The 12,115-nt window shown below is 35.5% G+C and overlaps 2 protein-coding genes across 2 annotated transcripts; both read right to left on the reverse strand.

Moving 5' to 3' along the window:
• LOC105162393 (uncharacterized) lies at positions 1-3,950 on the reverse strand. The gene is made up of 3 exons (XM_011080394.3): positions 3,412-3,950; positions 1,029-2,421; positions 1-408 (listed from the first exon to the last, which is right to left on the reverse strand). The coding sequence occupies exons 1-3, from the start codon at positions 3,787-3,789 to the stop codon at positions 161-163; spliced, it is 2,019 nt and encodes a 672-aa protein (XP_011078696.1). The 5' UTR covers positions 3,790-3,950; the 3' UTR covers positions 1-160.
• A 3,122-nt stretch (positions 3,951-7,072) lies between these two features.
• Positions 7,073-8,120, reverse strand: LOC105162404 (uncharacterized). The gene is made up of 3 exons (XM_011080402.3): positions 7,949-8,120; positions 7,481-7,807; positions 7,073-7,341 (listed from the first exon to the last, which is right to left on the reverse strand). The coding sequence occupies exons 1-3, from the start codon at positions 8,016-8,018 to the stop codon at positions 7,223-7,225; spliced, it is 516 nt and encodes a 171-aa protein (XP_011078704.1). The 5' UTR covers positions 8,019-8,120; the 3' UTR covers positions 7,073-7,222.
• Positions 8,121-12,115: the final 3,995 nt, after the last annotated feature.

A 12,115-nucleotide genomic window follows, 5' to 3' on the forward strand; every position in this document is an offset into this window, starting at 1 on the left:
TTTTCCGAACAGCATATGTTATTGAAGTCAAGAACATGCATAATTAATTTATCTCATGTCACATAATATACTAGTGTATACACAGAATTACACTACCATAAAAATCAAGAAACTACAGCACATGACAAAATTATTAATAATAGAAGAGTTCAGCAAGAAATCATGTTTTTTTCTGCATCTGCTTCTTCTGCAACAAAACAGTATTAACCACATCCTTCACAAATACATAAAAGCATTCTCTGCAAGAATTAGGCATTAGACTGAACTTCTGAAGTTGCCGAACTTCAGTGGGATGAGAGCATATAATACCTGGGATAGAACAGGAACCAGCCTTTGGATGCTCCAAACCACATGCAGCTAATATAGAATGTGTAGCTAGCCGCGCAACTTCCTTAAATGCATCAACTTCTGGAGAACCCACAAATAGATTACTAAATTTCCAATCGAAAACACATATAACATTCAAGGTTATCAGAGTCCATGAACAAAGAGAGTTGTATATACTTCCAACTGTTGAGCAAGTAGCCAGATATCACAACCAGTCATTGAATGTCCAATGTATGAAATTTGGTGTTCTTAAACATGTTGTGATTAATGACAACTGAGTCACAATTCTGTTATTTAAATAGTAAACACTTGAGCAAGTAAATTTGTGTAAGAGACCTTTAATCAAACAGTACTTTTACAATTAAGTAAAACAATTATATTACACAGTTATGATGGGTATACGAAATTCCTGAATGATAACTTTTTCTCATACCAATTTTTTTATAAAGATCACGCTGAGCAAAGAGGACAAAAGCTGTGGAAATTTGGGCATTAACCAATATACCTAAAAGTTAAAAGTTTATTTTTTCAATTTCAAGAAATAAAAATTTCAAATGGTAAACATAACAGATTAGAGCAAAGTCTAAGACACCCATAGTTAAGTTACTGCTTCGATCATTCCAACCTCCTAGAAATAAGTAGTTTTGAGTAATATCAAGCGTATGTTGTGGACTTGAGTTCAAAAGGATTGTGCGGCTTACCTAATTTCTCCGCTTTAGTTTGAAGTTTTAGGTTGAGTTTTACAAGAGACTGAATCTCACTCTTAGCATCATTATAGAGCTGGCTGGCAACGTATTTTTGCTCCAACTTGCTTTTCTCCTTGGGATTCTTTATCTTGCTACAGGAGGAAGAGGTAAGATTGACCCCTTTGACATCTACATTCACCAGCATTGATTCTGACATGACTGATGAACTCAAGCAGGTGGGCTCTTTAAATGATTTTTCAGCTGGTGGTTTCTCATCAGTCCTCAAACTAGCAGTGCACGTGTATGAGGGAGTTTGCGTACCTTCAGAAGATCCCAGTTCTTGGTTAGTTGGTGAAAGGCCAGACAATGAACCCCTAGAAAACAACTTTGTAGCATCCTCAGTCATATGCCGCCTCCACTTGTGTTTTCCGGACCCTGAAGATGGCTTATTATCGTAAGCCTTTTCAAGAGAATAATGGCAATGCCGACTTGTTCCAACACTTCCCACATTCTTTGATCTATTCTGTTGGCTATCTGCTGAATGTCTATAACTCGTACAACCAGCACGTTCAATGGCGTTTGGTTTTCTTGTAGTGCATTCTGATGCCTGATGTACAATGCTGGGCCTTCCACGACCCTGTCTGATTGACTTTGCCTTATCTAACATCTTCCAAGCTCTGTCTATCTCATGTGCCTCAATGTCATTAGTGATAACAGAAGAACTACATTGAGCTGTTGATTGCAGATTTACGCAAGATACTGAATGTTGTTCACTCACACAACTCATGGATTTTTTACTAGAGATATTACCATCACCTGCACTAGAAGAAAAGTGCAAGATACCACTTCGAAAGCCATTCCAGTTTTGACGTAATACACGTATACGATCATGCAGATTGCGACAACGCCGCAAAGTTCTGGCGTTTGGCTTGGTTGGATGTTGTGCAACAGTTTCCAGGCTTGTTGAAATTGGTATATCGATACTATTGATCATACTAGTTTCAACATTATTAGAACTAGGAGGTGGTAAGTAATCCGGATCTGAAGAGGCGCTTCTGTGACTCTGCACTGCTGCATGACCACAAGTTTCTCGTACAATATCAAAAATAGTAACATGTTCATTAGCTGATGATATTTTGGCGAGGGCATCAAAACTAACTTGAACGCCAGAATCAGTATTAGTTTCACTTTTCAAGCGCTCCTCCCTCAAAAGTGTACAGTCCTGGCAATACCAATCACCTTCAGGAACAGTTACACCCAGACCAACGCAGTAAGTATGAGCAGCAGAGTCGCAAAGATCACACAAGAGTAGGAGGCTTTCATCTGCTACACCGTGACACACGCTACATTTAGCTTCTGAATATGGATCTGGAGGCCCAACTGTTGCATTTCCAAAGTAATGATAAACCTGCATAGTGAATGGACTAACATTAATGATAATGAATAGAGTCTGCCTCTGATGGGATTATGGCTTTAAGGTAGTCAAAATCCGGGGGTACACAGCTATCTTTCATATGATTAGTAACATTCACATTCGCTGTTGAATAACTACAACATGCATTAACTATTCCAATTTAAGGCATGCTACTAGATGAGGATTAACCATTATGCCCCTGTTTGATTAATGGTTTTAAAGAAGTCAATATTTTGTCAGTACTCACCGTCTGTGAGACGTGTGTTATTCCTTTTTTTTTTTTTTTTTTCTTTTTTAAAAGAGAAGGCTTGTTCCCCAATTCTCCTCCTGGGACTCAAACCGTGACCTATCTTTCACAGGAACAAGATGCCATCATCAAGCCATAAGGACTTAGAAATACTGTAGCCATAAAATGTTCATTTTATTCACAAATATCAGCAATGCAGAGTGTTTGTTCTGGAAATTTAAACAGAAACTAGAAAGAACACAGACCGTCTGCCACTTGATATTTGAAGTTCAGAACTACACTTTGCTGTCACACAATCATAGTGTTGATTTAAGAAACTGCTACACTTCCTATGCTCAAATGTGACTTAGCAGGGGAAAGCTTGCCTCATACTATGAAGAGAATAAATTTAATTTCTTGGTGATTTACAAGGTGATTATATGAGGCAATACATAGAAATGAATCTCCAGAAATGAATACCTACGATTAGTCTAGCTTGCACTAAAATATATGGACAATCACCTAAGAAAAACATACTAATAAGCTTACTATTCAAGACCGAGGTAATACTATAGAGATGATGACATCACTGTTAACATTTCAATAGCCAAATTCACTCATTCAGCAGTCCACAAAGCTAACCAGTATACTAATGCGCCTAAAACTGAATTACCAAAAGCGCCAAGGATTAAATGAAGAAGCAAATACTTCTCATAACACAGGAGATTTTGGTTAACAAAAGGAGAAGCAAAACACACCTGGTCCCGAACAGGGACATGAACGATGCGCTCAGAGGCGAAGATGGGCGGCTTGGGAGGGCGGCGGATAGCGGAGAAGCGGCGCTTGCATAGGGGACATTTGGACTCGACCTTTGCCCACTCCATGATGCAAACGAAACAAAAGTAATGGTTGCAGCTGTCAATGTATCCTCTGCTGACTCCGGCATCGCCAGCTTCCGACAAGCAAATCCCGCAACAATCGGCCGATTCATTTTCAGCTTCCGCTTGAATCGGCAATGATTCTCCCTCCTGGATTTTGGATTTGCCTTTGGAGATCAAAGAGGGCGGAGAATGAGGAGGTGGGGTTATGGTTTTGATGCGTTTGTTCGGAGAAGCATCGGAAGATTCTGGGCACATCGCCGCCAATTCTGAAGATTCCAGCGGCAAAATGAAACCGAGCGTTTCTGTTATATTACGTTGGCGAAGGAATTTGCGAGATAATCCTACGCCGGATTTAGGCTGGGTGAATTTGGAGTAATTTGCATTTCGGGACCGTCAAATTAGTCATTTTTGTACTTTGCACACTTACATGTTTATTTATCTTTAAAAACAAATTAGATCGATACCTCTAAAATTATATTTAATTACACACAAGCACCCAATGACTCTCATAGAATTGTAAATACATATCTTCAAAGTGTAAATGTATGGGCATAGCAAAAATTTACATGACCAGCCCATTATGGACAAAAATTTACATTGACACTCCCTTAAAAGTGACTTATAAATTTATTATATATAGGGTATTTATGTAATTAAATTTAATTTCAAAGAATATTAACATAATTTATCCTATCAATGATTTTATACTTTCCCAAAAGGTGATATACACACTGCCCTTTGGAGGAGAATTCAACTTCAAGAGTGCCGGGCCGGTTGGTTTGTTGAAATGGAACCGGGAGGAATTCAAGCGGCCGAAATGTGAGATTAAAAGACTGGAGGCTCGTTTTCTGTAGCTAGAAAGGAGTAGCCTCGATGCTACAGCTCAACAAGAGATGAATAGGATACAAAATCAACTACTGGAGTTTGAAACTCAGGATTTGCTAAAGTGGGAGCAAAGGAGCAAAGAACACTGGCTTCATGATGGTAATGGCAATACTTGTTTTTTCATTCTAGAGCCTCGGCAAGGAAGCAGTTTGATACTATTGCTAGGCTTAAAGATAGTGAAGGGGCGTTGAGGGAGGAGGAGGAGTATTTTCGTTCTCGCTTCGCATGCCATCATCCTCGGGAAGGGTGCATAGATGAGGTAGTGTCTACAATCCCACCGCGTGACACCACTGAGATGAACTCGACTGTTGCTGAATCTTTCACGGTGGTTGAAGTGAAACAAGCCATATTCGGTATGTATCTCTTAAATTCTCCTGGCTACAGTGGTACGCCCTTTTTGTTTTTTCAGAAATTCTGGAACATTATTGGATCTAATGTGACTAAACTTACGCTACACATTCTTAATGATCAAATTTTGTTGCACAAAATGAATAATACCCATGTTGTGCTTATTCCTAAGTGTAGTAATCTAGAAATTTGTTTCTCAACTCCGTCCTATTAGTTTATGCAATGTTGTTTTTAAAATCGCATCTAAATGCATAGCTCAGACTTAAAGGCCCTATGGATGATATTGTATCTCTCACTTAATCCGCATTTATCCATGGTCGTTCAATTATGAATAATGTGCTCCTTGCTTTCGAATTGAATTATTTTCTCAAAGTGTCACCTCGATCAAAGAATGAGTATGTTGCTTTGAAATTAGATATGAGCGAAGCCTATCATAGGGTAAATGGTTTTTTTGTTAGATGTGTTATTCTTCGGTTTAGGCTTTTGAGAGTAGCTATGTGAATTTGATAATGTTACTAGTGACAACTGTATCGTACTCGTTGACTTTAAATGGTCCTCACTTTAAGTTCTTTAGACTGGAGCGTGCTATCTAGCAGGGTGATCCGCTATTGCTATATTTGTATATTATCTGTGCAAAAGCATTCTCTTGTATGCTTCAGGAGGCAGAGAGGAGGGGAAGGTTGAAGGGGTTAATGATCAATGCTAATGTACCGCGTATTTTGCATTTATTATTCGCAAATGATACATTACTATTTTGTGAAGCCAACGTTGATCGGCTTGGGGAGATCTAGCGGATTATTCCTTATAAGTTGTTGCATCAGGCCAAGAGGTAAATTTTTGTAAATTAAGTATGGTTGTTGGTGGGGGATGAGGGAGGAGCAAAAATGAAGGTTGGTAGCAATGTTGGGTGTTAGACTAGTGCATTCCATGACCGTTACTTTGATTTGCCGGCAATGAGGGGGAGGTCTAGGGGAGTGTTGTTTCACAATATTTGAGGTCGTTTCTTGGCTAGGATGAATGGGTGGTATAGGAAACTTTTATCACAAGTCCGGAAAGGGGTTCTGACAAAACCAGTCTTCCAATCTTTGCAGACTTATGTATTGTTTTAAACTTTCTGATTGTTTGGTACGGGATTTGGAGTCGGCATCGGCTGATTTTTGGTGGTACAGTAGGGAAAAAGAGGGTGCATTGGGTAGCATCGCATAAATTGTGTCAGCCTCTTGGGGTGGGGTGGGGTGGGGGTTTCGTAGTTTGAAGGCATTTAATATAGGAGGACTCTTAGTTAAACAGGGGTGGCGTCTTGTGACACAGTCAGGTTTTAAGCGCTAGTTATTATCCTGTCAATTTGTTTTGGGAGGCTTCGGTAGGGACTCAACCCTCACTAACGTGGAGAAGTATAGGATTGCTCGAGAGGTGTTGAGAATCGGGTATAGGGAGCAGGGTTGAAGGCCAAAATTATGCAATATAATCTGGTGAGGAAATTGACTAAGAATGGTATGTTCTCGTTCAAGAGTGCATATGGTGCTATTATGGAGTTAGTTGAGCTTCCTGTTACATCTTCCTCTGGTTCGTGTTCTGTCATTGTTGAGGGATGTAGGAATTTTGGCAACGTTTATCGGCTGTACATGTGCCGTGGTGGGTTCAAGTGCAGGAGTGGAGGTTCTGTGAGGGGTTGTGCCAACGTTGGCAAATCTCAACCAAAGGAGGAGGTAGATCAACATTGTGTACTCTGTAATGTCGAGGTGGAATCTATTAAGCACATTATGCTGGAATGTTCTTTCACAAAAATTGTTTCGGTGCTATCAAACATTCCTTGACGCGTTCTGGAGGACTAGATGGGGGAAACACCGGAATGGATCTCATAGGTTTTTGAGCAGCAGAAGAAAGAGGAGCAAGCTCGGTTCCTTACCCTGTGGTGGGCCTTGTGGCAAAATCGAAACCAAAAGCTGATGGAAGGAACTGTTAAGGAGCCTCTAAGGGTTCTCGAGGATGCTATTATTACATTCTTAGGTAATTATCACGTTGCTAGGATCAAATAAAGGGTTGGACTTCTTGTTTAGTTCATGTTTCATGTGAATACTAGAATTGTCGACGGGGTTTTACTTGGGTGGTATTGTGCTGTTTCAAACCCAAGGTGTTTTTTCTGTTTTGTATGAGCTGGTGTTTTTTTTTTAGTGAAAATTCATCATTTTACTCTAAAAGGTAAATATCAAAGAAACGATAAAAAATAAGAAGAATATTTTGCTCAAATCAAATTTGATAAGATATGATGAATCACATTAAAGAATATTATTTTATTTAAAATTATTCAATAAACGTAATACACTTATTATATGAATTATTGATTTCATCATCCTAATTCATACAAATATTTTGATTAATTTATTAATAATATCTCCATAAAATTAAAAAATGATGAGTCTAAAACTACATTTATAATGCATGATTACATGAATTAGAAAGATGGAGCAGGAGCAGCCACTGGACCAGCGGCGGCGCCATCACCGTTCAAAATCGCCAACATGGTTCTATGATTCTCCTTTTGATTATGGCAGAGCGTTGGCAAAGACAGTCCTACACAAATTATGACACATAAATAATTAATGATCGAATATATAGTTTTATTCACCTTAAGAAATTCGCAACGAATACATAATGAATAATCAACAAAATTAGTAATTAATTTTTCATATAAGATATTAAAGTTAATTACCTTCACCGGCAGCAAGGTTGAAAAAGAGCTCAACAATGTTGGGGCAGTTTTGATAGCAAGCAGGGGAACAGAGATGGGCAGTGAACTCAGATGAGAGAAAGACATCGGACGATATACTAGTGGATTCACGATGAACACCACATGCTTTCACGCAATGATCTGACTCAATATATCCGTATAATCTCTCTACCACAACCTCTGATGTCCTACACATATAATCAATTTCTCCTCGTCCAATTTTGTAGCTCTCCAGCACACACCTCTTTCCAGTTGATGAGATCGCAAAGGAACAAAGATTTGCAGGCAAATTTTCACAAACCACCTCCGCTGTAAAAAAATAAAGATTAAAAAAAAAATATTCAATAAAAAACAATAATACATATATAACAATTTATTATCATAATTAGGATAATCAAAATAATATAAAAACATAATTTCACATTAATTAAATTTACATGGAGGCCATACCTAAGGTTCCCTGAACGAACAGAGAACAAGCAAAGAAGATAACCAATGAAAATCTCATTGAAGAAGTCATGCTTCCCTTTGGATGTGGGTTTTTATTTTTTCTTATTTTTTTGGTTTTTATTTTTCTGAGATTCGAATATTTTCTAAACTGGCATCAATATACCTTATGAAAAGGCCAATAGGTCTGATGGGAATGTTGGATGGAACAACTTATTTATATATGGTGATGAAGAGAGAGATAGAAAAAGAGAAAATTTTCATAACCTCAAAAATTCAATTGAAATAAAAAAGAATATAAAATCCAAAAATTCTCTGAACCACAAAAATTCATATAATTTCAAAAATGGTAACTGATGAATTTCTATTTTTAAATACTATAAACACATACATATATCTCTATCTTTCTCTTCCTATTTATAGAAAATAAGGAAAAACAAGAAATTGATCCATTCAAAGCTTCCCAACTGCTATTTCCATGGGGATGTAATTTATTCTATTTTTAGCATTATTTTTTTTTAGGTTAAAGCGATTGCAATTCGAGCTCGTAATTTTAAAGTTAGAGAATTTTAATTTCGTCAATTGCATTAGTCTTCATTGACCATCAAGTAAGAGTTATTTATTTATTAATGTGTGGCAATTTTAATTTATTTTCCTATATAAAATTTAAGATAGAACAAGTACTTAGAAAACTATGCGCAGCAAGTTTGCAAAATTCAAATTTCAGAACTTGCGACAATAGAAAACAAATTGCACAAGCGACAGATGGTTAAAAGTGTGTTTGGTTGGGCTGAAAAATGGAGGAATAAGAGAAGCGGAAGGAAAAATTGATATATAAGAGAAGATCTTGTCTTTGGTTAGAAGGAAGAGATGGAGGTGAAGTAAAACTCGACGTATATGAAACTCCTCAGAAGTCCAATATCGTTTTCATCCAAAATTGGGCAAGAAAGTGAAAGTATAAGGTCAAAAAGATAAAATGTATAGTTTTTACTTTTATTTACTCTATTATCCATATATATATATATATATAATTTCTCTTTAATTCTTTTCTCCTTCTCGCTAATAATACCATACATAATTGTCAAAAAACAAAACAAAATCGCTGAAAAATTACTGCATCGAAGTCAACAATCATGTAAACAATTTTGTTAGTAATTTTTATTTATTTAAACTAAATAGTTTAGAATAAATGAACAATACCTATTTTGATGAATATTTTATTAATAAAAAATATTCTTATTCTTATTTGATAAATATTTTACTAATAAGATTTGTGAGTTTTTTATAGACTAAAATTATATTAGAATAGTATTAATTTATATATTTTCTGATACAAAGAGAAGAGAAGGGTAAATCAGTAAAATTATAAGAGTTAGTCTTTTCTTCTCAATCTGTTTTTTTCGTACCAAATAAGGTTAAATATTTAAAATTTACTCCACTTTCAATCATACCAAACAATTTAAAAAAAAACTATTATTTTTTTCCTCGCCTTCCTCTTTTCTTTTCCTCTCACTTGAATCGAACAAACCCTAAATCAAAAAAATCATACTACTTTTTTTATGTTTAATTTGGTTGGGGAATGTTGTTATGGGATTTTGAAGAAAATCCAATTAAATATATACTTGTTAGATTGATCCCTTAATGTGATACTCATTAATCTATAGCCTTAACATTTTATTCATCTTAGAATTCTCTCCAACACATTTATCTGTTATATTCTTTTCACTAATTTCTCTCGATAGTAGTTAGTTTATCAAGCAATTTTAGGTCCTCCAGATAATTAGAGTTTTGTCATAGTTTTGTATCCTTGTAGAAACAATATTTATTATACGACTTGATAGTTAATGTACTTGCTAGCAGTTTATACATATTTTGGTAATTAAGTTTTGACGCTGTTGTAGGGATTTAATTTAAGATTATACCAAAACTCGTTAATCATAATTAATTTGAATTTTTTTCGATTATCTAATTTTTGTGCTCTTTCTTGCAATTGTAGAAACAACCATGGTGATCCGGGTCGAAATCCACACGACCTCCTTGATCGGACGAACTGGTCCTCCAATCGGTTTGAGGTCGCTACATCTCCCAAACTAGTGATTGGGTCCTGAAAAAAGAAGCAGATCGTTAGGCTTGCTGGGGTGGCCCCACCTAAAATCCTCCAATGCTTAAGTCAGCGTTTGGTATTGTGGTCGTGAAACCAGGTCGCTTGCGAGCTGGAGAGTCGAAACGACCAGATAATAAAGAGTGGTAAAATGAACCCCCTATTAATACACTAACTATGGAGTATTTATAGTAAAAGACTGGATGTCTGGTTGGTCCAATGGGCGTCTTCCACGTGTCTCTGGTTGCCTGGGTCGAGTCGTCAAACCTGGGTCGGGTCATGTGATCGAAAATGCACGGATCATTCTAGTAAAATTGAAAGGGCAACATGGTCTTTCTTAGACAAATTAAGGTTTCATCTCATCACATGGCAAACACAGGAGTCGGAGAAAGACCTCTCATGGAGTATTCTTTCCCAACAACTAAAGGTACGATACTCATCGTTGCCAACTGTCGAAACTAACAACTTTTAAAATCAAACTGACCATAATTCAAATGATTCAGACAAACATACAGTTTTTGTGTTTATTTAATGATGATCCTAATGCACATATTCCTAATTTTCTTAAGATTTGTGATACTTTTAAATTTAATGGAGGTAGTGATGATGTTGTTAGAGTTAGATTTTTTATATTTCCGTTACGTAATAAGACCAAGAATTTACATTAATCCTCACTTGCTGGTAGTATCACAACATGGACCGCATTAATACATAAATTTCTTGTTAAATATCTCTATCCCTCTAAAAACTGTTAAATGATAAATGACACCACTTCTTTTGTACAGTTAAATAGAGAGTCATTATACGAGGCACGAAAACGATTAATAATATACTTAGAAAATACCATCATCATGAAAGACCAGTGTGGCGTTAGGTTCAAACTTTTTATAATGGAGTTACTATGGCTAATAGGGCCACCAGTGATGTAGCTGCAAGTTGATGAAAAGAAAAATTAATTATCTTTTAGTGTTTCTTTTACTTTTTATATATAGGGTGAAATTATGTACACCTCACAACTTTGGTGCAACAAGAGAAAAAAGTACAAAATAATGACTAATTCTTTTATTCATAAACATCAACTTTTTATCTAATGTTATAATTCAGGAATAATATTTTATAACAATTACTCTGTTTTGACTTTATATATGTTAGATCACCTCCTTACAAGTATAAAACTATTATTCGAAAAATACTAAACGAGGGGTTAAATTAAAATTTTATGTAATTTTTTTTGTTGACATCAACATTTTATGTCCAAATCGTAATGGAAAGACGTCGATTGTAAATGAAAAACTTTCGGATAGGGTGTAAGTATTGTTTCGTAAAATTTCACATTAAAAAAAAAAAGAATTAGGTGTAATTAACCTTATTTTTAGTTTTACTAGTCGTTGTGGCACCCCGTTCTTGTGTGTATATAGTAAATAATCTTACCATATTTTATAATATATTATACATAAGAGAAAAATATATAAATAAGTACATTACAATTAAAAAAAGAACTCATTTATGAGTTAATGTAAAATTTAAGAAGTTAAATAAGTAGTTATTTTATAGTTGAAGGGCATTTTTTACTTCATAAAAAATTGGTGCAGCGGTATCATTAACCGCCGTTTGTAAGTGTAGAGGATTTTTTCCTTTTATAATAACTAGCCGTTGTGGCACGCCGTTATTGCGTACATATAATAAATAATTTTTCACGTTTTAAAATACATTGTAAATAAGAACAAAATATTCAAATCGATACATTATATTAAAAAAGAAAAGAAAAGAAAACTAATTTATTAGTTAATGTATAATTTGAAAAGTGGATGAATTAGTTGTCTTAGTTGAAGGGCATTTTTAACTTTATGAAGAATTGGTACAATGATGTTATTAATCGTTATTTATGAATATAAAACTTATTTTCTTTTTATATTAGTATAGATATAGATTTAAGACAACTTGGAAATGGAACTAAATTTCTATATATATAAAAAAAAAGGAAAATAGAACTAAACAAAGTAAAACGAATCTTTGAAAACCCGCCGATTACTACCCAAAGTTGCCTCCATATAGTAAGTCGTGCTCTG

The sequence above is a fragment of the Sesamum indicum genome, linkage group LG1 (assembly GCF_026168435.1).
Source record: "Sesamum indicum cultivar Baizhima isolate 11 linkage group LG1, ASM2616843v1, whole genome shotgun sequence".
Classification (NCBI taxonomy): Eukaryota; Viridiplantae; Streptophyta; class Magnoliopsida; order Lamiales; family Pedaliaceae; genus Sesamum; species Sesamum indicum.